Source organism: Girardinichthys multiradiatus, chromosome 14 (genome assembly GCF_021462225.1).
Source record: "Girardinichthys multiradiatus isolate DD_20200921_A chromosome 14, DD_fGirMul_XY1, whole genome shotgun sequence".
NCBI lineage: Eukaryota > Metazoa > Chordata > Actinopteri > Cyprinodontiformes > Goodeidae > Girardinichthys > Girardinichthys multiradiatus.
In genome coordinates this window covers 46,412,989-46,439,272 of record NC_061807.1, presented here as the reverse complement: position 1 = coordinate 46,439,272, position 26,284 = coordinate 46,412,989, and the positions used below count along the sequence as shown (strand labels likewise).

Genomic DNA, 26,284 nt, shown 5'->3' with positions numbered 1-26,284 from the left:
CTGGGCTGAAATGGAGAAAACTTGAGTTAACTGAAACAAACTTTAGCTACTTGAAATAAATACAAAGCGTAATTAAAAGGATAGAACGATAGATGACTGAGACTGTACGGTGTGTTTATAAAACTGGTTAAGACAAACTAAAATTATAAGACATAATATGTTCTTCATTTTTGTGTTCATCAATTTCATTAAGCCTTCTAAACTGATGAAGAGGGAGTTTTTTCCACAGGACTTAGTTACAGTTAAATGTAATTGAACCAGATTTTGAAAATGGTATCTACGGTTGAGATTGAATACTTACATTCACAATTGAATGAACACAATACTCTGACACTTTTTGAATCCTACACATAAAAAGAGACCAATCGAGGTATGGAAGGACATTAAAACAAGCACTAGAGCTAATGAAACCTAAACTAAACCAAGCATTATTAAAATAATAGCAACTAATAAAAACTATTGACCCCATTCTTAAATATAATAAGGATTTACTGCATTAGAAAATATAGATATATCTAAATAAAGCTAGATTAGAATAAAACATTCAGAGCCTTATAATCTTGCTGATGAATACCACAGAAAATTGTTATGGAACCAGATGATTAAAAGAGACCAGCTTTATCATGGCAAAACAAAAACATTTGAAGGGAAGATCCAATGTCCTTCAACCTGATTTTGACTTTATTTAACCCTATCTATCATGTAGTGACGGGTCTTATTTGGACGGCACATATTATGTATAGAAAGAAATAAAAGGTATAATTGGCAGCACTGACAACTGATTATTTCAACCCCTTGAAATGTACCATCTCATTTTTGAGAGGCTCCTTGCAGAACATGAAGATAAACAGTAATACGAATCAAACAAATGTGAAAAATCACACAGAAATACCTACAACATTCTCAAGGACACACAGATACACACAATCACAACCACCAGCATAGCAACTGCATGGGACATACACTTAACATAAATACACAAAATTAGACCACACATACAGATGTAGTGTTCATGTGCATATCTCTGTGAAAATTAAGTCCAGAATAAATGAACATTTGTTTTAACTGAAAGCAAGAGCAAGATGTTTTACAATAATGTAAGTAAAGGCAACTTAGAAATATGAATAGCAGTGATACAGCTAAGTGAGGCAAAATATTCCAAGCTGATGAAGCTTTAAACTGAAATGCAAAACGTCAAATTTTTCCTAATTCTTGGGTGTAAAACACAAAAAGATAACGGATAGGTATTTCTCAGGTCATATTGTGAATTAAATTGGATTAAGTATTTCTAAATATGCAGTATTTCAAAGTTTGAGGGGATGAAGATTAGTTTTTGTGGCATGGCCATAAATAACATCTACGTGTTCTAGGATTGCCAGCACCAGTTGTGTGAAAACTCTTTTACGAGCTGGAAGGGAAAAACATTTTACAGAACGATAATGAGACAATTTTGAGGCAATAGGCTTCCAAACAATATTAAATTTAGGATTTTAGCTCGACCAGTTAGATTCAGATTTTACCTGATTCCAAAGGATGATTTTTCGAAAACTTTACAACAAATAATTGCAGTGATTAAACTTGGAAAAACCTTTACTCATTTAAGACTTAAAGCAGGAGGAAAAATGCTGTTAACTCTATAATTTTAAAAGAATAAATCTACCATTGCCTTTTGACAAAATTTAAATTAATGTCCTATATTTAAAACTTTTTCACCAAAAGTGGTAGTTGCATTAAATAATAAAGTTGATTTAATTGATGGAATCAAAAACAATAAAATCCCGTGCTTGAAAAATAGGTTGTCCAAAACGCTGGACACCTTCATGGTAAATGATGCGAATACTTTGTCCTGGGGATGATTTCAAAACTTATTATGGAAAATAATGATTTGAACATATCTAACATTGGCTACTAGTTAACAGACAATAAATTAGCAACTAATTGGGTTACAATATAAATATAATTTTTGGTTAAAAGGTGAGAAGATGACTACTATATTATCTACATATAAGATTCTCATGAAAACAGGTATTGGAGCATTTCCCAACAAGCCCTAAAGGAATTTGTAATTGATTTTATGGGTACTGACAACAAAGTGAAAGGATGTAGAGATGTGCTTGACACTTTCACCAGGTCAGCTGAGAGAGCTAATCATACAATCAAAAAACGATTGAACATCCAGGATGCCCTGACACCGATTGGCCCACTTCGTCAGTGGGAATGTGTTTTTGAATTTGATATGTCTGCTAGAACACAAAGTGCTTCCTGTTAGAACCGATTCTAATATTTTAAATGACACCACGGCAAAACAGGAGAGACAGCTGAAGGCTGTGTAAACAGGACGTTGAAATTATTTCTTGTCAAAATAGAATGGCTTTGGCTATGATCCTAGCAAAAGAAACACGGTTGTGTGGTATTTTTGGAGAGGCTTTTTGTTCTTTTATTCCCAACAATTACAGCACCTGATGGATCTCTAACGAAGGCCCGAAAGGAATTGCAATCACTATCCATTGTATTAAAATCGCACATAGGAATCGAATAATTCACAAACATGTTTGAGACGTGGTTTGGAAGATGGGGAAACCTGCTGGTGAGTATATTCACTTAATTGACTGTTGTTGTGGTGATTGCAGGTTGTGTATGCTGTTGTGCACAGTGTATTCAAGCTCTCATCCTCAGGTGTATTGATCATGCAATTGGTTCCAGTGATACCAGAGGTTTGAGATTACCAGAATATCGAATGGATGTGGTGCCAGAGCACACACGGATGTTGTCCACTGAATATTTGAGCACAAGTGATGATGTGGACCCAATGGAACCAAACCAAAGTGTTGGAGAAATTATGATTCTGTGCTATGAGGAGGACGAAACCCATTGTTCAGAGCCAGCCTGAAAATGGGAGCAAAATTAAATCACAGCCATGAACCGAGGATGCAACACCAGGCCTTGCCCAAGGCCAACCAGGAATGGGGAGCCAAGGATGCCCCACCACAAGGATGACCAACCTTTTCCTGCAGCCTGGAGGGGGACCGGACCAGATGACTGCAGTCGATAATTCAACAGGGTCAACAATATACTGATACACATTGTGCTGCTCATTTCCGTTGTGCTTCTAGTTTTTTATTATTTTTGTTGTTTTTAATTTTTCAACAGGGCATTATTATCTATTTGCAATGTTTTTAATCATTTTAATCATTTGCGATGTTTTTAATTATTTAAATTTCTTTCATTAATCGAGGGGTACCAACAATTTTGTCCATGTGTGTATAATCAAACCTTGGTAATCAACTTGAAAGAGGCTATTTCTCCGGTAACACAATTTGTCTTATACCCTTGTCAAATGCCAGCAGGGTTTTGTTTGAAATGTTATAGTTGAAATGGCAAATGTTTTGGTTACATATATTAACTTTTTGTAAAGCACTGCATCGGAGATACAGTATGTGACTTGTATGGCAAGTGAAATTTATAGAGGGGGACATCAGAGTTGCTGGCCTGCAACACAGATTATCCTGTGCGTGGGGGGTGGGGTGGGGGTTGCTGGCAGCTCACCATCTTTTTACACAACAAAGGTAAGCAGATGGTGGTATGTTAGACCTATTCACACGTTGGGGGGGATTTCAGTGTGATCAGTGGCTCCTTAGGTCAAAAGAAAACCATACTATGTATGCCAGGAAAGCAGAAAGAGACTAATACTTTGGTTAGGTTTTCAAGAAGTAGGGAGCAGACTGTAAGCATTGTTGTTCCAGTGTCATCACTGTGATGCATTTAGGGATAAGTAAATGTTTAGGCTAAAACCTGACTGATAAATGACACATTACTGACTTCCCTTTAAGGATTTTTCAAAGAAGATGGGTTGTTTTTCTGAAAAATATGTAAAAAGCCATATTTTCAATATTGTAATAAAGTTTATTACTTGGAAGTTCAGAATCAGAAAAGCTTTATTGCCAAGTACATTTTTGGACATACAAGGAATTTGGTTTGGCGTAGTCAGTGCAATACAGTACTCAAATTAAACAGTATAAATATAACTACAATATAAATATATGTGCACAGTTTTAAGTGAGTGAGAGTAAATGTAGAGCAGTATGTAGAGCAGTAGAAGATGCGAGAGCGGTACAACAGTGCAGGTGGTCAATGTGCAAGTATGGCAGTGCAAGTAAAGCAGAAGTCCAAGCTGAGCGTTAATGTAACGCATAGAGTTGGAAGTTACAAGTGTCCTGTCAGCAAAAAAGGGGGGGTGTGGGGGAAAGGGAGAGTGTCATGGTGGTTTCCGGGCTTCACTAACAAGACTGGTGGCAGATGGGAAAAAACCTTTCTTGTGGCGTGAGGTTTTGGTCCGGATGGACCGCAGCCTCCTGCCAGAGTGGAGAGTCTCAAAGCGTCTGTGACCGGGGTGGAAGGGATCAGCCCGAATCTTCCCTGCCCGCTTCAGGATCCTGGAGATGTACAGTTCCTGGAGCGACAGTAGACTGCAGCCAATCACCTTCTCTCAGCAGACCGAATGACACGCTGTAGCCTGCCCTTATCCTTGGCTGTAGCAGCGGCATACCAGATGGTGATGGAGGAGGTGAGGATGGACTCAATGATGGCTGTGTAGAAGTGCAACATCATAGTCTTTGGCAGGTTGAATTTCTTCAGCTGCCGCAGGAAGAACATCCTCTGCTGGGCTTTCTTGAAAAGGGAGCTGATGTTTGGCTCCCACTTGAGGTCCCGGGAGATGATGGTTCCCAGGAAGCGGAAAGATTCCACAGTGTCAATTGTGGAGTCACAGAGGGTGATGGGGGCAGGTGGGGCTGGGTTGTGCCTGAAGTCCACAACCATCTCCACTGTCTTTAGAGTGTTGAGCTCAAGGTTGTTCTGGCTGCACCAGTCCACCTCCTATCTGGTGACGCAGACTCATCACCATCAGAGATGAGTCCGATCAGAGTGGTGTCATCCGCAAACTTCAGAAGCTTGACAGACTGGTGACTGGAGGTGCAGCTGTTGGTGTACAGAGAGAAGAGCAGAGGAGAGAGAACACAGCCTTGGGGGGAACCAGTGCTGATGGTCAGGGAGTCAGAAACATGCTTCCCCAGCCTCACGCGCTGCTTCCTGTCAGATAGGAAGTCAGTGATCCACCTGCAGGTGGAGTCGGGCACACTCAGCTGGGAGAGCTTCTCCTGGAGCAGAGCTGGGACAATGTTGTTGAAGGCAGAGCTGAAATCCACAAACAGGATCCTGGCGTAGGTTTCTGGTGGAGTTCAGGTGCCGGAGGATGAAGTGAAGGGCTAGGTTGACTGCATCATCTACAGACCTGTTGGCTCTGTAGGCAAACTGCAGGGGGTCCAGGAGGGGGTCGGTGATGTCTTTTAGGTGTGAGAGCACAAGGCGCTCAAAGGACTTCATCACCACAGAGGTCAGGGCGATGGGTCTGAAGTCATTAAGCCCTGTGGTCCTTGGCTTCTTGGGAACAGGAACGATGATGGAGGACTTGAAGCAGGCTGGCACATGACATGTCTCCAGTGAGGTGTTAAAAATGTCTGTGAAGACTGAAGACAGCTGATCAGCGCAGTGCTTCAGGCTGGCTAGTGAGACAGAATCCGGTCCAGCAGCTTTTTGGGGGTTATGTCTCCTGAAGAGTTTGTTGACGTCCCTCTCCTGGATGGAAAGAGCCGTCCCCGGTGTGGGTAGGGGGCTGATGGGGGGGAACTTCAGGGTGGGGGTTGGAGGTGCCAAGGCCCCTCTTGAGGTTGGGGAGGTGGGGGTGGTGGATTGTGGCTGCAGCTGTTGGGGGGCGTCGTGGGAGATGGTTGCAGGACTGTCCCTTTGTCTTTCAAAGCAGCAGTAGAACTCGTTCAGGTCGTTGGCGAGGCGTCGGTCGTACAAGTTTGGCAAGGCAGTGAAAGAGGCCAAACGACTGTACTCTGAGAAGCTCCAAAACCAGTTCTCAGCCAACGACTCTGCGTCTGTCTGGAAAGGGCTCAAGCAAATCACCAACTACAAGCCGAAAGCCCCCCACTCCATCAACGACCGACGCCTCGCCAACAACCTGAACGAGTTCTACTGCCGCTTTGAAAGACAAAGGGACAGTCCTGCAACCATCTCCCACGACGCCCCCCAACAGCTGCAGCCACAATCCACCACCCCCACCTCCCCAACCTCAAGAGGGGCCTTGGCACCTCCAATCCCCACCCTGAAGTTCCCCCCCACCAGCCCCCTACCCACGCCGAGGACGGCTCTTTCCATCCAGGAGAGGGACGTCAACAAACTCTTCAGGAGACAGAACCCCCGGAAAGCTGCTGGTCCGGATTCTGTCTCACCAGCCAGCCTGAAGCACTGCGCTGATCAGCTGTCTCCAGTCTTCACAGACATTTTTAACACCTCACTGGAGACATGTCATGTGCCAGCCTGCTTCAAGTCCTCCACCATCGTCCCTGTTCCCAAGAAGCCAAGGACCACAGGGCTTAATGACTTCAGACCCGTCGCCCTGACCTCTGTGGTGATGAAGTCCTTTGAGCGCCTTGTGCTCTCACACCTAAAAGACATCACCGACCCCCTCCTGGACCCCCTGCAGTTTGCCTACAGAGCCAACAGGTCTGTAGATGATGCAGTCAACCTAGCCCTTCACTTCATCCTCCGGCACCTGGACTCCACAGGAACCTATGCCAGGATCCTGTTTGTGGATTTCAGCTCTGCCTTCAACACCATCGTCCCAGTTCTGCTACAGGAGAAGCTCTCCCAGCTGAGTGTGCCCGACTCCACCTGCAGGTGGATCACTGACTTCCTGTCTGACAGGAAGCAGCGCGTGAGGCTGGGGAAGCACGTCTCTGACTCCCTGACCATCAGCACCGGTTCCCCCCAAGGCTGTGTTCTCTCTCCTCTGCTCTTCTCCCTGTACACCAACAGCTGCACCTCCAGTCACCAGTCTGTCAAGCTTCTGAAGTTTGCGGACGACACCACCCTGATCGGACTCATCTCTGATGGTGACGAGTCCGCATACAGATGGGAGGTGGACCATCTGTTGGACTGGTGCAGCCAGAACAACCTTGAGCTCAACGCTCTAAAGACAGTGGAGATGGTTGTGGACTTCAGGCAGAACCCAGCCCCACCTGCCCCCATCACCCTCTGTGACTCCACAATTGACACTGTGGAATCTTTCCGCTTCCTGGGAACCATCATCTCCCAGGATCTCAAGTGGGAGCCAAACATCAGCTCCCTCATCAAGAAAGCCCAGCAGAGGATGTTCTTCCTGCGGCAGCTGAAGAAATTCAACCTGCCAAAGACTATGATGGTGCACTTCTACACAGCCATCATTGAGTCCATCCTCACCTCCTCCATCACCATCTGGTACGCCGCTGCTACAGCCAAGGATAAGGGCAGGCTGCAGCGTGTCATTCGGTCTGCTGAGAAGGTGATTGGCTGCAGTCTACTGTCACTCCAGGAACTGTACACCTCCAGGACCCTGAAGCGGGCAGGGAAGATTCTGGCTGATCCCTCCCACCCCGGTCACAGACTCTTTGAGACTCTCCCCTCTGGCAGGAGGCTGCGGTCCATCCGGACCAAAACCTCACGCCACAAGAACAGTTTTTTCCCATCTGCCACCAGCCTGGTTAACAAAGCCCGGAAACCACACTGACACTCTCCCTTTCACCCACACCCCCCCTTTTTTTGCTGACAGGACACCTGTAACCTGTAACTCTATGCGTTACATTAACGCTCAGCTTGGACTCCTGCTTTACTTGCACAATGATCACCTGCACTGTTGTATTGCTCTTGCATCTTATACTGCTCTATATTTACTCTCACTCACTTAAAACTGTGCACTTATATTTATATTATATTGTAGATATGTTTGTACTGTTTAATTTGTATTGTATTGCACCGACTACGCCAAAACAAATTCCTTGTATGTCCAAAAACGTACTTGGCAATAAAGCTTTTCTGATTCTGATTCTGATTCTAGAACTCGTTCAGGTCGTTGGCGAGGCGTCGGTCGTTGATGGAGTGGGGGGCTTTCGGCTTGTAGTTGGTGATTTGCTTGAGCCCTTTCCAGACAGACGCAGAGTCGTTGGCTGAGAACTGGATTTGGAGCTTCTCAGAGTACAGTCGTTTGGCCTCTTTCACTGCCTTGCCAAACTTGTACTTTGCCTCTCTGTATATGTCTTTGTCCCCATTCCTGAAGGCCTCTTCCTTATCCAGTCTTAACCTTCTGAGTTTAGCTCAAGGCCCCTCTTGAGGTTGGGGAGGTGGATTGTGGCTGTCCATACTGTTGGTAGTAGTCCTGAACACATCCCAGTCTGTACAGCCTAAACACACCTGGAGATTCTCCACAGCCTCACTGCTCCACTTCCTTGTCGTCCTCACAACAGGTTTGCAGAGCTTTAGTTTCTGCCTGTATGCAGGAATCAGGTGGACCATGATGTGGTCGGATTGGCCCAGTGCAGCATGTGGGACGGCGTGATAAGCGTCTCTGATGGTGGTGTAACAGTGATCCAGAATGTTGTCCTCTCTGATCGGACATTTTATAAACTGTCTATATTTGGGGAGTTCGTGGGTGAGATTACCTTTGTTAAAGTCACCAACGACGATTACTAAGGAGTCCGGGTTGGTCCGCTCCACACTCAGTATCTAGTCGGCGAGCATGCGCTGTGCGACCTGCACGTTAGCTTGCGGCGGGATGTAAACACCGACCAGGATGAATGAAGTGAACTCACGGGGGGAATAGAAAGGCTTACAGTTTATGATGAAGGCTTCCAGGTCTGGAGAACAGTGCTGCTGAATCACTGTCACGTCGTTGCACCAACCACTGTTGAGGTAAAAACAGATTCCTCCACCTTTCGCTTTGCCGGAGAGTTCCGTGTCTCTGTCCGCTCTGTAGAGCTGGAATCCTGCCAGCTGCAGCGCAGAGTCCGGTATTAATCCACACAGCCATGTCTCCGTGAAGCACAAAACTGCCGATGAATAAAAGTCCCTGTTTTTCCCCAACAGCAGTTGTAGTTCCTCAATTTTGTTGGGAAGTGAGCGCACGTTAGAGAGAAATATTCCAGGTAACGGTGTTCGTAGTCCACGCTGGTGAAGACGTACCAGCACCCCAGCCCGTTTCCCTCTCTTCCGGCGTTTCACCGCGTGAACAAAGGTGAGCGCACCTTTGACCAGAATGTCCAAAAATTCCAGAGCAGTAGGCAGAAAAGTTGGAAATAACTCCTCTGGTGTAGTAGCCCTGATGTTCATGAGTTCTTCTCTGGTGAGAGAACTCCGGGTACCATCACAGAAGACCGTTTTAAAGCAAAAAACAAAACAAAACAATGCGCACCAACACGCCGAGGCGACCATCTGCGGCGCCATCTTGATGTATATAAGTTGACTGGCTGCTTCAATTTATTTTCTTATTGTTATTCAGTATCTCTGACAATAGCCAATTTCAGAATCAGAATTGGTCTTTATTGCCAAGTAAGTTTTCACCCACAATGAATTTGTGTTTGGGTGTGTAAAAATATTAAATAATAATTAAAAGAACAATTAAAATAAAAACACAACAAAAAGAACAGACAGAGCATAGTTGGGAAAAGACAAGGCATAACCCCCACCAGTCCCATGGTGGGACAGTGTCTTTCAAAGAGTCAACAAACCGTTTTCAGTTTTTAGAATCACAGGTTCATTAATAATCTGTTTATATCTGTTTATCACTGTTTAAGTGACTGACGTAATCTTCTACAGGTGTTAATGTTTGAAGCCATTAATTACTCAATGATAGAAGAACTTTGGAAAGGTGCAATCTGGATTTCCTCACACACCTCCAAACAGCATCCAGTACAGAGTCCTCTAGTGGCTCTGTACTGGATGCTTCCCATAGAAAGTACTTCTGGATCAGTGCTTCTGTGTTCTTTTTGTGTCTCTGCTCTGTTCTCTCAAACCCCCAGTCGGTTGTGGCAGATGGCCGCTCACACTGAGCCTGGTTCTGCTGGAGGTTTCTTTCTGTTAAAAGGGAGTTTTTCCTCTCTGCTGTCGCTACATGCATGCTCAGTATGAGGGATTGCTGCAAAGTCAACGCCAGTGGCTGTCCACTGTCTCTACATGCTCATCCGGGAGGAGGGAATGCTGCAAGTCACTGACTGGATGCAATCTGCTGGGTTTCCTTAGATAGAAAAACTTTGTATCCAATTTGAATAAAAAGCTAACTCCGACTGCACTGTTCAATTGTTAGGATTAATTGGAATGTATGTACCTGACTGTTGTGAAGTGCCTTGATGAACATGTGTTGTGAATTGGCGCTATATAAATAAAACTGAATTGAATTGAATTGGCTGATACAAAGTACTAGCATAGAACACATTGCATTTAGGAAAATAAGACATTTAAAGAGAGGTGGGTAGTAAATCAGTTACATTTACTCAGTTACATGTAGCTGAGAAACACTATGTTAAGTGGTTTAAACAAAATGCCTGATGTGAGACTTATGTTAAAGTGAGACTATTGTTTGAACACAATCCTTGATATTTAAATTCCTGAAAATGATTAAAGTAGTAGAAGTATTTCTGAGCTGGACGGACGATGTTTAAAGGATTTACTAAAAAAAGCCCAAAAAAAAAAGGTTAATGTACAGGTCCTTCTCAAAATATTAGCATATTGTGATAAAGTTCATTATTTTCCATAATGTCATGATGAAAATTTTACATTCATATATTTTAGATTCATTGCACACTAACTGAAATATTTCAAGTCTTTCATTTCACAATAGATGGAAGCGATGGTTTGAACTTCCTCCTTCTCTCTCTTTGCTCATGCTCTGCATTAACAAGGCATCCTTTTCAACTGGTCAACATTTGTGGCTGTAGTTGAGGTATTATTTGAGCTTTTGAGATGTTAATCAGCTACTCCCAGTTAAAAAAACACACTGTTGCTATGATTATGCATAACAAATGTCCAAAAGCAAAAATTTATTAGACAAATTCATTCCAGCTGCACAGCATCGAATGCCGGTAGTGGGGAAACAGGACATAGATCTGGGTTAAAACCTTCCTTCTGCAGGCAATTAACAAGACTGCCGGTTACACATATACAGGTCCTTCTCAAAATATTAGCATATTGTGATAAAGTTCATTATTTTCCACGTTGTCATGATGAAAATTTAACATTCATATATTTTAGATTCATTGCACACTAACTGAAATATTTCAGGTCTTTTATTGTCTTGATACGGATGATTTTGGCATACAGCTCATGAAAACCCAAAATTCCTATCTCACAAAATTAGCATATTTCATCCGACCAATGAAAGAAAAGTGTTTTTAATACAAAAAACGTCAACCTTCAAATAATCATGTACAGTTATGCACTCAATACTTGGTCGGGAATCCTTTGGCAGAAATGACTGCTTCAATGCGGCGTGGCATGGAGGCAATCAGCCTGTGGCACTGCTGAGGACTTATGGAGGCCCAGGATGCTTCGATAGCGGCCTTTAGCTCATCCAGAGTGTTGGGTCTTGAGTCTCTCAACGTTCTCTTCACAATATCTCACAGATTCTCTATGGGGTTCAGGTCAGGAGAGTTGGCAGGCCAATTGAGCACATTGATACCATGGTCAGTAAACCATTTACCAGTGGTTTTGGCACTGTGAGCAGGTGCCAGGTCGTGCTGAAAAATGAAATCTTCATCTCCATGAAGCTTTTCAGCAGATGGAAGCATGAAGTGCTCCAAAATCTCCTGATAGCTAGCTGCATTGACCCTGCCCTTGATAAAACACAGTGGACCAACACCAGCAGCTGACACGGCACCCCAGACCATCACTGACTGTGGGTACTTGACACTGGACTTCTGGCATTTTGGCATTTCCTTCTCCCCAGTCTTTCTCCAGACTCTGGCACCTTGATTTCCGAATGACATGCAGAATTTGCTTTCATCCGAAAAAAGTACTTTGGACCACTGAGCAACAGTCCAGTGCTGCTTCTCTGTAGCCCAGGTCAGGCGCTTCTGCCGCTGTTTCTGGTTCAAAAGTGGCTTGACCTGGGGAATGCTGCACCTGTAGCCCATTTCCAGCACACGCCTGTGCACGGTGGCTCTGGATGTTTCTACTCCAGACTCAGTCCACTGCTTCCGCAGGTCCCCCAAGGTCTGGAATTGGCCCTTCTCCACAATCTTCCTCAGGGTCCTGTCACCTCTTCTCGTTGTGCAGCGTTTTTTGCCACACTTTTTCCTTCCCACAGACTTCCCACTGAGGTGCCTTGATACAGCACTCTGGGAACAGCCTATTCGTTCAGAAATGTCTTTCTGTGTCTTACCCTCTTGCTTGAGGGTGTCAATAGTGGCCTTCTGGACAGCAGTCAGGTCGGCAGTCTTACCCATGATTGGGGTTTTGAGTGATGAACCAGGCTGGGAGTTTTAAAGGCCTCAGGAATCTTTTGCAGGTGTTTAGAGTTAACTCATTGATTCAGATGATTAGGTTCATAGCTCGTTTAGAGACCCTTTTAATGATATGATAATTTTGTGAGATAGGAATTTTGGGTTTTCATGAGCTGTATGCCAAAATCATCCGTATTTAGACAATAAAACACCTGAAATATTTCAGTTAGTGTGCAATGAATCTAAAATATATGAATGTTAAATTTTCATCATGACATTATGTAAAATAATGAACTTTATCACAATATGCTAATATTTTGAGAAGGACCTGTAGCTGGTCTCTGGGTTGCATTGGAAGTTATTTGAAAAGGGGGAATCTTTCACTTGCCACAGGTTCAGGACAAACATCTACGTAGGTTTCTGCAATGCAGCTGCTTCAACTTCTTACGAGTGAAACATCAGCACAAGGCAAGTTCTTGTCTCTGTACTGTGCTTTTATACCTCTATGTTGTCACGGGGATCCCTCTTTCCTAGGAGCACCCTCAGCCAAAGGGACTTATGTCACATCAAGTTGCTAAATGCTATGACAGACTTCTACTTCTGGTCGAGTGAACATTTAGAAAGCTCCACAAAGTTTCTAGATTTAAAATATCTTGGGTAAACAGAAATCATTTTCTCTTCTCAGCCACTTTAATACAGAACATCTCTGGACAGGATAAACAACGAAAGGCAGTCGGAAAAATACCCAAAAGACTTTAAAGCCAGCATCCATGCCGCCTAGCACCGCTTTGGCTAACGAGGTTTCAACTAACAGAATTTTCAGCTAGCAAAACGCCATGCTGTTCAATTCCAGCCAATGATACTCCGGGTTGCCCACAAGATGAAGGGAAAGAAGGAAGGACGACTTGTCTCTCACAGTAGGAATATGTGCTGTGAAGATTTAAAAAATAACATTAAAGCAGAGGTTGAGTCCATACACCAGGTCACACGCAAAGACATTTCAACGTTACAGGATGAGGCTAAAGCAGACATTAAAACACTCCAAAATGAGCTCTCACTGAAAATAGAAACACTGCATAGGATCCACACAGAAGCAAGAGGCACAGAAAGAAATGGAAAAATGTCTACATGATGTATCAGACAAAATATCTGCCACAGAAAAAGCATATGATTCCCTACAGAAACACTTTGATAAGCTACAGGGAAAATATATGGACCTGGAAAACAGAAGCCAAAGGCAAGATCTACATGTGATGGAAATTTTACGAGGGCTCAGAAGCAGGGAACTCGACCCATTTCATAGCAGAATTTTTCTCATAAGTGCTCGGCAAAGAAAAACTTTGAGTCACCTATCTAGATAGACCAAGCCCATAGAACGCTGGCCCCCAACCTTTGCACATTTTTAAGCCCCAAGATCAGCAAATTACATGCTACTTTCAACGCAGTCAAGATAAAGCTGCATATTGCTGGAGTGCCCAGAAAAGCTCCTTTTAACGGTGGGCAACACCAAGCACTCATTCACAGACCCACAAACAGCTGAAATGTTTATAAAAACCCATTTACATGAGACCAGGAGAAAGTTTAAAGGTATTTAAATGTCTGAATAGTTAGTATTGGGGTATCCCCTTTTAAGATATAATGGTGATGGAGCTATAAAACGGGGTAATATCTTAGTGCACTTGAAAAAAAATTTCATATGGATATAGGCTTTCTACAAGAAACACATCTGAAAAGCCACGATCACAATGGACTGCACAATAAATGGATAGGACAGATATTTCATTCATTTCATTCCACTTTTGTGCAAAGTGCAGAGGAACAGCACTACAGTACTAATTAAAAACAGTACTGTTTACTGCTTCAAAAAGTATACTGGACTCCCAAGGCAGATACATTACACTGTTAAACTATATGAAAAGTTGGTCACATTAGTGAAAGTGTATGCTCCTATCGTAGATGACAAATCACTGTTATCGAAATTACCTGATATGGACCCTCATCAACTGATAATGGGGAGAGATTTGATTTTAACCTAGTGTTGGACTCATACCTTGATAATTTTGTAGACTTGATACTGCATCTAAAACAGCGAGAAGTATTTAGACCTTTATAGAAACATAAAATGATAGCTCCATTGAGGTGCACCCCAATGCAAGGCGATGCTCTTATTACTCCCCAGCCTATCAGACATATATTACGATTGATGACTTCTTAACAGACAGTAAACTTTTACATTTGGTGAAACACTGTAATTATGAAACACAAATGATATGAGATCACTGTCCTCTATAGCTCTTGGAAATAATCTCAAATCAAGGAAGTGGAGATTTGACAATAACACACTAAACAGTAGAGAGGGAATAGAAAAAAAATTTGCACTTTAAATACAAGCACTTGTGTTTGTCATTTAATGACAGTCCAGACTTTACAAGGTCTACCATCTGCGGGGGCACAAAAAGCATATTTTGGAGGACAGATCATTTAATGAAAAAACCTCAAAAATAACCAACAAAGGGTAAAGGAACCAAATTGAAGGAGGAGATATGAGAAATAAAAACACTCTTCTACCCCATCATTAGCTCTACATTGGAAAAACTGTGTTTTGCAAACAGAACCTGGATTATTGTACACTACAAGAACAGTTAAAACTTTAATCACAGCAAAATACACATACTAGGGGAGAAAGGCCGGGCAGACTTTTGAACAACAAAGACAGCCAGTTGCATCAAGGATGATTACAGAAATTCGCACAAATACTGGCCATGTTACAAGAGTAATAAACGTAATAAATACATTTAAAGACTTTTATAGGAAACTTTATACCTTAGAATCTAAGATGAATCCCATGCTTATAGATATGTTCTTTAATAAAATAACAACACCAACAATTAGTTTAGAAAATGGAGGGAATCTAGAAAAAGCTATAACAAAACAGGAAATTGATCAAGCTATAAACAGCATGCAAAATTCTAAAGCCCCTGGTCCAGATGGATACACTGCAGAATTTTACAAAGCCTTTAAAGAGCAGATTTCTCCATTGTCATTAGACATATTTATTGAGGCTTTGCACAGGCGTTCCCATCCTTCGACTTTTTCCCAGGCAAGCATTTCCATCCTTCACAAAAAAGACAAAGACTCCCTGAACCTTGCATATCTGTGAGCTTTCTTAATGTAGATAATAAAATACTTAAAAGATTTTAGCTACGCGTCTGGAAACAATCTTACAGACAATCATCCCCCAAGATTAAATTTGATGAATTAAAAATAGACAGCTGTTTATTTAATGTTAGAATATTACTAATTATAAACTATACGAGGGACAAAGAAGATCTTTATTCTTAAATTTTACTGTCTTTAGATGTGGAAAAAGCATTTGACGGGGTCGAATGAGATTACCTTTTTTTGACCCTGACAAAGTTTGGATTTGCATCAAAATGTATATCTTTAAAACGTATATGCCCAACCTCAAGCTTCAGTGCAAACCAATTATACTCAAATTATTTCTCCCTTAAATGCTGAACTAGACTGGGCTGTCTGCTATCACCATTACTTTTTGCTCTAGCTATTGAACCTAACCAGTAAAATCACATATAAAGTGTATTTTTTGGCCATGCCATGTTATCATACCAAGCTATATTCATGAGATATAGAATTAGAACTAGAGTACTGATCAGGGAATGTCTGTAGGACAAATGACAACTGCCCACCATGACTGCTCTGTATTGGGACCAAGATTGTATCTTGCAAACGACCTTAAAACCTGCTGTCAGTTCATGATTGTCACAATAAATACCAGGCAAAAATATAAATATGTATAATATAACTCTTTAATAAATTATATCTGTATTTATTTATTTATAATTTTAGTGACAGCAGCTAAATAGAAATACACTGGAAAAAATACAAATTTTTTATCTCGATCAATAGAATAGTAAAACAAGTCTTTATTTTTTCAAGTCTTTTTTTCAGCCAACACATCCTTAAAAAAATAAAAAAATCTGGATTTATAGTTATTATTTTAAGTCTTTTTTTTTTTCTCTTTCTCTCTCAAGGCTGCAAATGCAAGTGAAAACATTTTTTCTGTCGTTTTCTATTTTTTATAATATTAAGCGTGTATTTTTGTAATACCTCCTCTGTCCACAAAAGGGGTGGCTGGGTCACCCCTTTTGTGGACAGTGGTATGCGTGGACATAGTGGTATGCATGGACATATTTTGCTTAAATCGGAAGATAGTATGTGAATTTATAAAAAAACAACATCACCACTCGGAAAATCATGAAACGTGTTAACTTTATTATAAATGTTATTAGTACTGGTAATAGTAGTTGGAATAGTTTTCATCATTTTAGCTCTCTCACCAACACATACAAAATGTGCTCTGCATTACATACCTGTCAGGGATAAAATAAAGTCCAGTAGATGAGCACAAAATGTTTTAGCTGCACCTTTATAAATGCCCAATGTAGAGCTGCAATAAACAGCTAATTCTCTATGGCAGCTAAAATATGCCAGATGTATTTTTTACTGTCTTCTACATATTTCCAAATTTATTTATGTCAGCTGTATGTTTGTCTATGTGTAGCACCTTACCACCAAAGCAAATTCCTTGTACATGTGAAACATGTAATTATGAATATAAATATTTTATTTAATATTAATACTTTAATATTTTATTAAATAATATTTCGGTCTGTTAAAGGTTGCCCTGCGAATACCAGCCCAATAAGACAGAGGCATTAGGACAAAATTGAAAGGGATGAGCCAAACTCTGACATTATTGAAAAGCAAAACTCTGTACACACATGGAATGAATTCACACAATTTCTTAAAATACAAGAATTTATTAACAAAAATAAGTCAATTCAAGTCAAACATATTTCAATCAACAAACTCTTTACTATGCTAAAACAATCCAACTAAACCACCAAGCAGAAGTAAAGAATAAGGAAGACTAATGGGCTATGTAATATATAAAAAAGCTGAACAATGAAGGTTGAAAACCATGACCAAAAGAGTGATGCAACATTACCATGCTATGTTATTTATGTTTGAGAACCAAGGATCATCTTGAAGAATCTGGAAGTGGAGTTAAGTTAGTCTTAGAACTAACTTAGGCAATAATTGGCATACCTTTAGAAAACCATTCACAATGCAAGATCAGATAAAATATTATTTTAATAAAATAATATTTTAAAGAATGATTTGCTGAATAAAATCAACCTTCTGGATGACCAATTCTCAACGGTGTTTAATTAGCTGCCTTTATTTATTAAAATAATATTTCCACGTTGATGAGAAGATGGATGGAGCTAAATACAGTCCTGAAAGATTGAAGAAGGCTGAAGAAGGCTTAAGACTGGGGCGGGTGTTCTGTGTCCAGCAGGACAATGACCCTAAACATACAGCCAGAGCTACAATGCAGTGGTTTAGATCAAATCAAATTCATGTGTTAGAATGGCTTAATCAAAGTCTAGACCTATTGAAAGTACTTACCAAACCTTTGAAAGTTATGTATGATTTATTTGACTTCACAATAATTATTATGAAAGAGTATGCAAACTTTAAATGTATAATATAGTAATTTGAAATGTACAAGTAAATAAATAAATAAATCATTATTTGTACAGTGACAAAGTGTGAAAAAAAACCTGGTTGTACGTAAGCACCGATTTTGTGAATTTACCCTGACTTATTCAAATCTGCCGCAGATTTGGTGAAGAACCGAAGAAAAAGGAAGCTTGGGAGTACTCTCAGAAGTATTGTTGCCCGTTTAAAAATAGTGAAAAAAGCATGCATGTTTATAAATCTCTATCTGTTGATAATTTTACATGGTGATAATGAATCCCCAAGTGGTAGCCAACACTACCAGCGGATGCATTATTGCAGTTGACAGACAGTAAAGACAAATGTTTAGATTTTAGGCCATGGGTTAGGAAGCATTTACGGTAAGCTATCATCAGCTGCCAGCGGACTAACTGGATTCTGGCTCAAGACCCTTCAGGAGGAGCCAGCTGTTTCTCCCCTTCCACCCAAACCCCAACTCTTGTCAGCCTTCTGCACCCGCACATCTTCTACCAATATAACGCCCTCTCAACGTGGTTTAAGAATGAAAAACCGACTTTTCTACCCATTATGAGGGACAACAGTGGGTGATCTAAGGCGAAAACCACAATGAAAGCAGTTCAGAGGGTAAAAATGGCCGTCAGTGACCAAGAAAAGCGAAAATAACGTGTTTTCCAGGGCTCAGACAGAAACGCTGCTACTCACCCCTGTTGGAAGCGAACAAAACGGGCTCGCTCCTCATCGCGAGCTCAAACTCATCTAATCCGGAAGACCACTTATACACGGTAGCAGGCAGGCACCCAGTAATTCCTGACCAGCAATAAAAATCCACACTGTTCGGATCGATTCCCCGTTTCTTTTCCGTCGAACCGGCTGCTGAAGTTCCCTTCTTTTTTTTTTTTTCAAACTTTTTCTCCGGACCTTTCTGATCCCTCCCTCTGCTGCCTTCGTTTTCCTACCCCTCTCGGTTCCTCCAAACCTCCCATTACTTCCCACTCCCACTAACCGCCTGCATGGACTTCTGCATTACTTCTGTATCTAACAAAGCTAATCAATCGCTTCTTGGTCAGTTTAATTGAGAAAAGGCCTGTTAGAAAGAAAATTAATATTGAATATCATATCAATAAAATTGTTTTAGTGCCAATGAAAAGCGGTGTATGTACTATATGTGGTAAATGCTGTTAGAAAATATTTTTTATGAATAATTTTCACTGCTAAGGATTGGGAAATCCTTTTATCATGAGCTCTAAACAATGGTATAATATGATTTTGTCCACCACTTGATCACAATTGAGTCTGATTCAATTTACTTTCATCTATCTAAGTACAATAACATTTTATGTGATGTAATTTGACACAAAAAAATAGGATGAAGCAGGGTACTGCTACTTTGCAACTAAATGAGAATAACTAATAAACTATTTAAAAAAAATTATTTAAATAACAATTTTATACCTAATCTCAGTCAGTTGTAAATTAGCACTTTTGTTTTATTAAGATCCTTCTGCTATTATTCCAGTACAACAATAATCGGTTAAATACGAAGAATCTGCCATATAACTGATGTATTTATCAACAATTCAGGAAGTGAACAGTAAGCAAAAATATGTGTTTTCCAGATTATGAAAAATACAACCTTTAAGTGGCTGCTTAGAAACAAAACCAATGACCTTCACTGGATGGAAAAGCTACTATCCTTGTCAGATAATATTTACAGCAGTAAAATAGCTTAGCTGTGGTGAGAATAAAAAGAGAGACCGAAACAATCAAAACACAATGGCAGAACACATGGCAAATCTATGTAGTGCACGTAAACTACACACCCGGCAGCACTGTATTTAATAGTGGTGTGCCAAATAATCGATTTACACAAGAATCGGGATTCCCATTTACTACGATTCAGAATCAATATGAAATATCCCAAAACCAATTGTTAAAAATCTGCTGGCTGTCAACCTTCATTTTGTAACTTCGTCACCACGCAGCCAGTTCTAAAACGCGTGCATGTGCGGAGAGCACTGAAACAAAGAGGAAACTTCAAAAATGGAGGAAAGAGAAATTCAACCGGCCCTGTCTTCACTGAAGGTAGCCCAGGAAGACCTAGCTTGACATGAGCTTCATAGTGTGCAAGATTTGCAAACTGAAGATTAAGCACTTCGGGAACACCACAAATGCACAAGCTCACATTACCCGGCATCACCCGGAGTTAAAGGACACGGAGCAGAGTCAGCCATAAGCAGCTGACCAACGCACACTGCAGTGCTTTACTAAACTCTCTCCCACCTCCAAGCGGGCAAAAAAAAAAAAAACCCAGGTCTATCGCCTGCTTCATCGCCAAAGACTTACAGCATTACAATGTGATGAAGAACGAAGGGGTTCATCGGCATGTTGCAAACAGTGGAGCCAAGGTACGCCATACCACCCCATATGTTTTTCACTGAGACAGCTATGCCATAGCTTTACCAAGAGACCAAAAGAAAGATTGCAAGTGCCTTGACCAAAACGACAAGTGGCTCTAACATTTCTTGAAAGTCCCGGTGTGTGTGAATTCACACCTGGCCAGTGGGTTATCGCCTTCCTCGGCGCAGGGTGACTCACAGGATCCAGAGAGTCACCGAGAAGTCAACTCCGAGGTGAGACAGTTTTCAAATACAGTTAATAAGAAAAGTACTTAAAAGTCGTTGGTAGTGTGTCGCCGGTAAGGACACTGCATTGGGAACGTTTTATTACACCGTGAAAGGAATAGTGACAAATTTGGTACAATCCCGCCGTGAAGGGGATTAAAGAAAACGACTGAGGATTATTTCCCTCCGAGGGAATAGAGTAAGCGCTATATAAATAAAAGAAGAAAAGTACTTAAACGTCGTTAGGTAGTGTGTCGCCAGTAAAGGACACTGCATTGGGAAGGTTTTATTCCACCGTGAAAGGAATAGCGATAAATTAAGGTAGGGCCCCGCCAAGAAAGGGGCCAAATAAAACGACTAAGGATTATTCCCCTGCGAAGGAATAGAATAAGCGCTATAAAAGTAAAAAGAATTAAGTAAATTGAGCTCATAAAATAACACCAAATTAACTTAGAAAAAATTACAAGGTACCTGAAACTAACTGTGTGACTGTGTTGTGTGTGTATGGAGGGCTAAGCATTTTAATAGAATCATAGTAGGATTCTGCTAGTCCTGTGTTTTCTTTTGCCCAGATTAAAACTAAGTACTGGTGACTTTGGAGATTAAGGTCGGATTTCATTCCAGAAAATTAACACCGCTGCGAATTAGTCGCAGTAGAAGGCCGTGTTAATGTCCTCTCCATAAGTCTCATGCCAGTGACCTTTGATCTGGGACATTCATACTACAATTAAACTAACACGAAACATAATGGGAAAAAAACAAAGTAAACAGAAAAATGATTTGGAGGGAGATGTAAAATTTATGGAGAATTATGTGGAAGGAGCAAGCATGATCTGCCGTAGGTGGAATAAAAAACATGGGTTTTTGGGCAAATTAGATACAAAGGATGTTTTAAAATTACAAGGGGATCTAAAATTAGAAATAATAAAAACTAAAAAGAGACAAAAGAAAGAACAAAGGAAGGTTGAATATAAACTCTCAGGAAAATGGTTGAAATAGAGCAAGCTGAGAGACATACAGAGGCAGGGTAAGAGGGAGAAGCGTAAAGAAAAGAACAGCCGCAGTTTTGGTGCAGCCAGAGGAGGAGACTATGGCTGCCCTCAGACAGCAAAGGCGGCAACCTCCAGGAGCGCAGTCGCCTGCTGATACACAGGCAGTGGTACAGCGTGAGGAGGAGGAAGAGGGCGCAGCAGCAGTAGCCCCTCAAACCCCCGACAAAAAGCCAGATAAATCCAGCAACCCTTTTAAAACAGAATAACAGAGCTCCTGGTCTCCTAATTTCTGGGGGAGCACAGGCGTACAAACTAGGAGTAAAAAAATGAAAACCACTACTGACCCCGGCTTATACCCAAATGAAGCCTTAAAGGCTCACGAACAGAAATTTCATCCATCTGGAAAAAAAAAAGAGGAAGACACATTTCCTCTTGTTGAAGTGGCCAATCCAAACATAGGTAACGCTAATGATCCACAGCCGCCAACCATTCTAGTATACAGGCCATGGACGCAGGAAGACAGAAGTGCCGCTTTAAAAGGTATTCCAAACATACAGGAAGGTGTACAGGAATTTGTAGCAGCTATCACAGAACTCAGAGGAAGTTTCCATCTTAATGGCAGAGAAATGCACCAGTGTTTTTCTCAGCTCTTCGGCCATCGCTGGTGTAGAGTAGCCGGAGATTTCACTGGAAATGATGCCCAGCGAAATTCAATGGCGCACAATTCAGCGGATTTAAGAGATGCCTTACGCATCCTTTACGACAGAATCAGAACAGAATACACACAGACAGCAGATTACGGCAAAATCTCACAATGTAAACAGAAGGATGAGGAAGACCCACAAGATTTTTTGGATAGAATGAAACGTGTTTTCAGAGCAAGCTCTGCTATACCATATAATGAAGTAGAGAACGGGGCATATCAACAGCAGCTGAAGAGAGCGTTTTTGCAAGGATTAAAACCTGAGCTCAGACGGTACATAGATAAACATTGGGTACACCAGAATACAGGCACTGTCAACCAGGTGTTGGAATATGCAGAACATGCTCACAAAACGCAACAACACAGGAAAACAGACACATTCACAATGCAAGATGGTTTAATAACATTGCAACAAGTGTCAGCACACTCATCAAAGGGGAGGGGAAGATTTAGAGGCCATGGGAGCAGAGGAGGGGTAGAATTCAAAAACACACAAAGCATTGTGTGTCGGAGGTGTGGCAAAACAGGGCATTACGCAAGAGGATGCAAAACAAACTTACAAAGCTCCACAGCAAGAGATGAGAACTGTTGGCTTTGCAACAAGCAAGGACATTTTGCAAGAGATTGTCAGGAGAAACCGGTATACAACCCCAACTCCAACCAAAATTGACAATTACAGCCTCAGCCTCCTGCAGGGGAAGAAGATAACTCTGATATGGAGGAAGTTGACATACAAGCAGCCTTAGAACTGATAGCGTTAAGCAAAACACAAGATTTAACCTACAAGAACATAATAATAAATGAAAAAGTGTACAACTGCTTGTGTGACACGGGGGCAAGTAGGACAGTATTAACTGAACCCCCACCTGGAGTAAAATATTCTAACACTGCAGTACATGTTAGATCTGCAGCCGGTACATCAGAGGTTCATAATCTAAGCACACCGGTGATCATAAAAGAGCCTGAAACAGGATCCAAATGCCAGGCTCCCATTCTAATTAGTCAGAAATGTCCAGTAAATCTGCTAGGGAGAGACATTATGCAGAAGTTACACATAAACATCGTGTCTACAGAAACAGGCATGAAAGCTATGGTTGAGGAGGGAACCCTAGTTGTACACGGGTCCTCACAACCACACTATTACTGGTCTCTAGATCTAGGACCCAACCCAACAGCTCGAGAGCTGCTAAGAAAAACAAGAGAAAAACAAACTTTTCAACAAACTCAGTACATGCCAGACAGTGAACTCCATGTGACTATGAGATACAAAAACACTGCAGGGCCAGATTATCAATATGACACTGTTTTTCATAGAGAGAATAATCAAACCGTTACCATACAGCATCTGTATGTTGACCCCAAAACAGGGAAATCCTCTGCCTCAGTCCTACTGTCAGAAAAACAACTACAACTGTTTAAAACCACACCCCTCATCTATCACTGACTAAACCTGTAGGGGGTCAGTGGGAGAATTCAGAACATTTTCTACAAAGAGCTGAGAGAGGGAGATATGAGGCATCAACAAACTCTGACTGGAAAATAGATCATAATGCAGGGATCTGGAAACTCACTCTAGGGTGGGTGATCAAAGTACATCCAAAAACGCATATGGATGAAACTGACTGAAAGCTACAGTGTCTGGCTGAAGAAAAACAAAATCTAAAACACTCTGCCTTGAAAGCTGTCCCACCTGAACTGTGGTCCCAATCATCAACTGATGTAGGGCTAATAAAGGGGTTCCCACCATACAAGATTAAACTAATATCTGAAAAAAAGGCCATTAGTCCGTCAATACCCTTAAAGCCAGAAGCTGAGGAAGGTATTAAGCCAGTAATACAGGACATGTTAAAATCAGGAATATTAAGAGAAGCCCCTGAAGCTACATGTAACACACCTACAGGTCCTTCTCAACAAATTAGCATATTGTGATAAAGTTCATTATTTTCCATAATGTAATGATGAAAATTTAACATTCATATATTTTAGATTCATTCCACACTAACTGAAATATTTCAGGTCTTTTATTGTCTTAATACGGATGATTTTGGCATACAGCTCATGAAAACCCAAAATTCCTATCTCACAAAATTAGCATATTATTAAAAGGGTCTCTAAACGAGCTATGAATCTAATTATCTGAATCAACGAGTTAACTCTAAACACCTGCAAAAGATTCCTGAGGCCTTTAAAACTCCCAGCCTGGTTCATCACTCAAAACCCCAATCATGGGTAAGACTGCCGACCTGACTGCTGTCCAGAAGGCCACTATTGACACCCTCAAGCCAGAGGGTAAGACACAGAAAGAAATTTCTGAACAAATAGGCTGTTCCCAGAGTGCTGTATCAAGGCACCTCAGTGGGAAGTCTGTGGGAAGGAAAAAGTGTGGCAGAAAACGCTGCACAACGATAAGAGGTGACTGGACCCTGAGGAAGATTGTGGAGAAGGGCCGATTCCAGACCTTGGGGGACCTGCGGAAGCAGTGGACTGAGTCTGGAGTAGAAACATCCAGAGCCACCGTGCACAGGCGTGTGCAGGAAATGGGCTACAGGTGCCGCATTCCCCAGACCTGGGCTACAGAGAAGCAGCACTGGACTGTTGCTCAGTGGTCCAAAGTACTTTTTTCGAATGAAAGCAAATTCTGCATGTCATTCGGAAATCAAGGTGCCAGAGTCTGGAGGAAGACTGGGAAGAAGGAAATGCCAAAATGCCTGAAGTCAAGTGTCAAGTACCCACAGTCAGTGATGGTCTGGGGTGACGTGTCAGCTGCTGGTGTTGGTCCACTGTGTTTTATCAAGGGCAGGGTCAATGCAGCTAGCTATCAGGAGATTTTGGAGCACTTCATGCTTCCATCTGCTGAAAAGCTTTATGGAGATGAAGATTTCATTTTTCAGCACGACCTGGCACCTGCTCACAGTGCCAAAACCACTGGTAAATGGTTTACTGACCATGGTATCACTGTGCTCAATTGGCCTGCCAACTCTCCTGACCTGAACCCCATAGAGAATCTGTGGGATATTGTGAAGAGAACGTTGAGAGACTCAAGACCCAACACTCTGGATGAGCTAAAGGCCGCTATTGAAGCATCCTGGGCCTCCATAAGACCTCAGCAGTGCCACAGGCTGATTGCCTCCATGCCACGCCGCATTGAAGCAGTCATTTCTGCAAAAGGATTCCCGACCAAGTATTGAGTGCATAACTGTACATGATTATTTGAAGGTTGACGTTTTTTGTATTAAAAACGCTTTTCTTTTATTGGTCGGATGAAATATGCTAATTTTGTGAGATAGGAATTTTGGGTTTTCATGAGCTGTATGCCAAAATAATCCGTATTAAGACAATAAAAGACCTGAAATATTTCAGTTAGTGTGCAATGAATCTAAAATATATGAATGTTAAATTTTCATCATTACATTATAGAAAGTAATGAACTTTATCACAATATGCTAATTTTTTGAGAAGGACCTGTATTTTTCCAGTGATCTCCAACAAATAAATGATATTGTAAAGCATGCAACTCCAGATGTTTCAAATCCGCACACATTGCTGCATTCACTGACCCCAGATAAAAAGTATTTCTCAGTAATAGATCTTAGTAATGCTTTCTTCACAGTACCACTGCATGAAAAGTCACAGCATTTGTTTGGTTTTCAGTTTAAAGGAAAGAAATACACCTATACTAGGCTTCCACAAGGTTTCAGTGAAAGCCCACATGTATATACACAAGCATTAAGGTACTCAATGAGCACCTGCATAATACCAGAACACAGTCAAGTTTTGCTATATGTGGATGACATTTTAGTAGCATCAGACACAGAAAAACACTGTGAAGAGGCCACAATTACTGTGTTAAAGCACCTACACCAAACAGGCCACAAGACCTCAAGAGACAAGCTGCAGTTTTGTAAAAATGAAGTGGTTTATTTAGGGCACACACTGTCACAGAACGGACGCTCCCTGTTGAATAGCAGAAAAACAGCCATACAGGAAGCCCCGAAACCAATAACAAAGCAGCAAATGATTTTTTAGGACTTTGTAATTTCTGCAGAGAGTGGCTGCCCGACTATGCAGTCATAGTGCAACCATTACAAT

At 41.5% G+C, this 26,284-nt stretch overlaps 1 protein-coding gene across 1 annotated transcript in view; it reads right to left on the bottom strand.

Moving 5' to 3' along the window:
• Positions 1–18,849, bottom strand: part of afap1 (actin filament associated protein 1) — a 162,904-nt gene extending 144,055 nt beyond the window's left edge. The window contains exon 1 of the mRNA XM_047386816.1: positions 18,582–18,849. Within this exon, the coding sequence (XP_047242772.1) occupies positions 18,582–18,618 (37 nt within the window). The 5' untranslated portion in view covers positions 18,619–18,849. The remainder of the gene's footprint in view (positions 1–18,581) is intronic.
• Between the last annotated feature and the right edge of the window lie 7,435 nt (positions 18,850–26,284).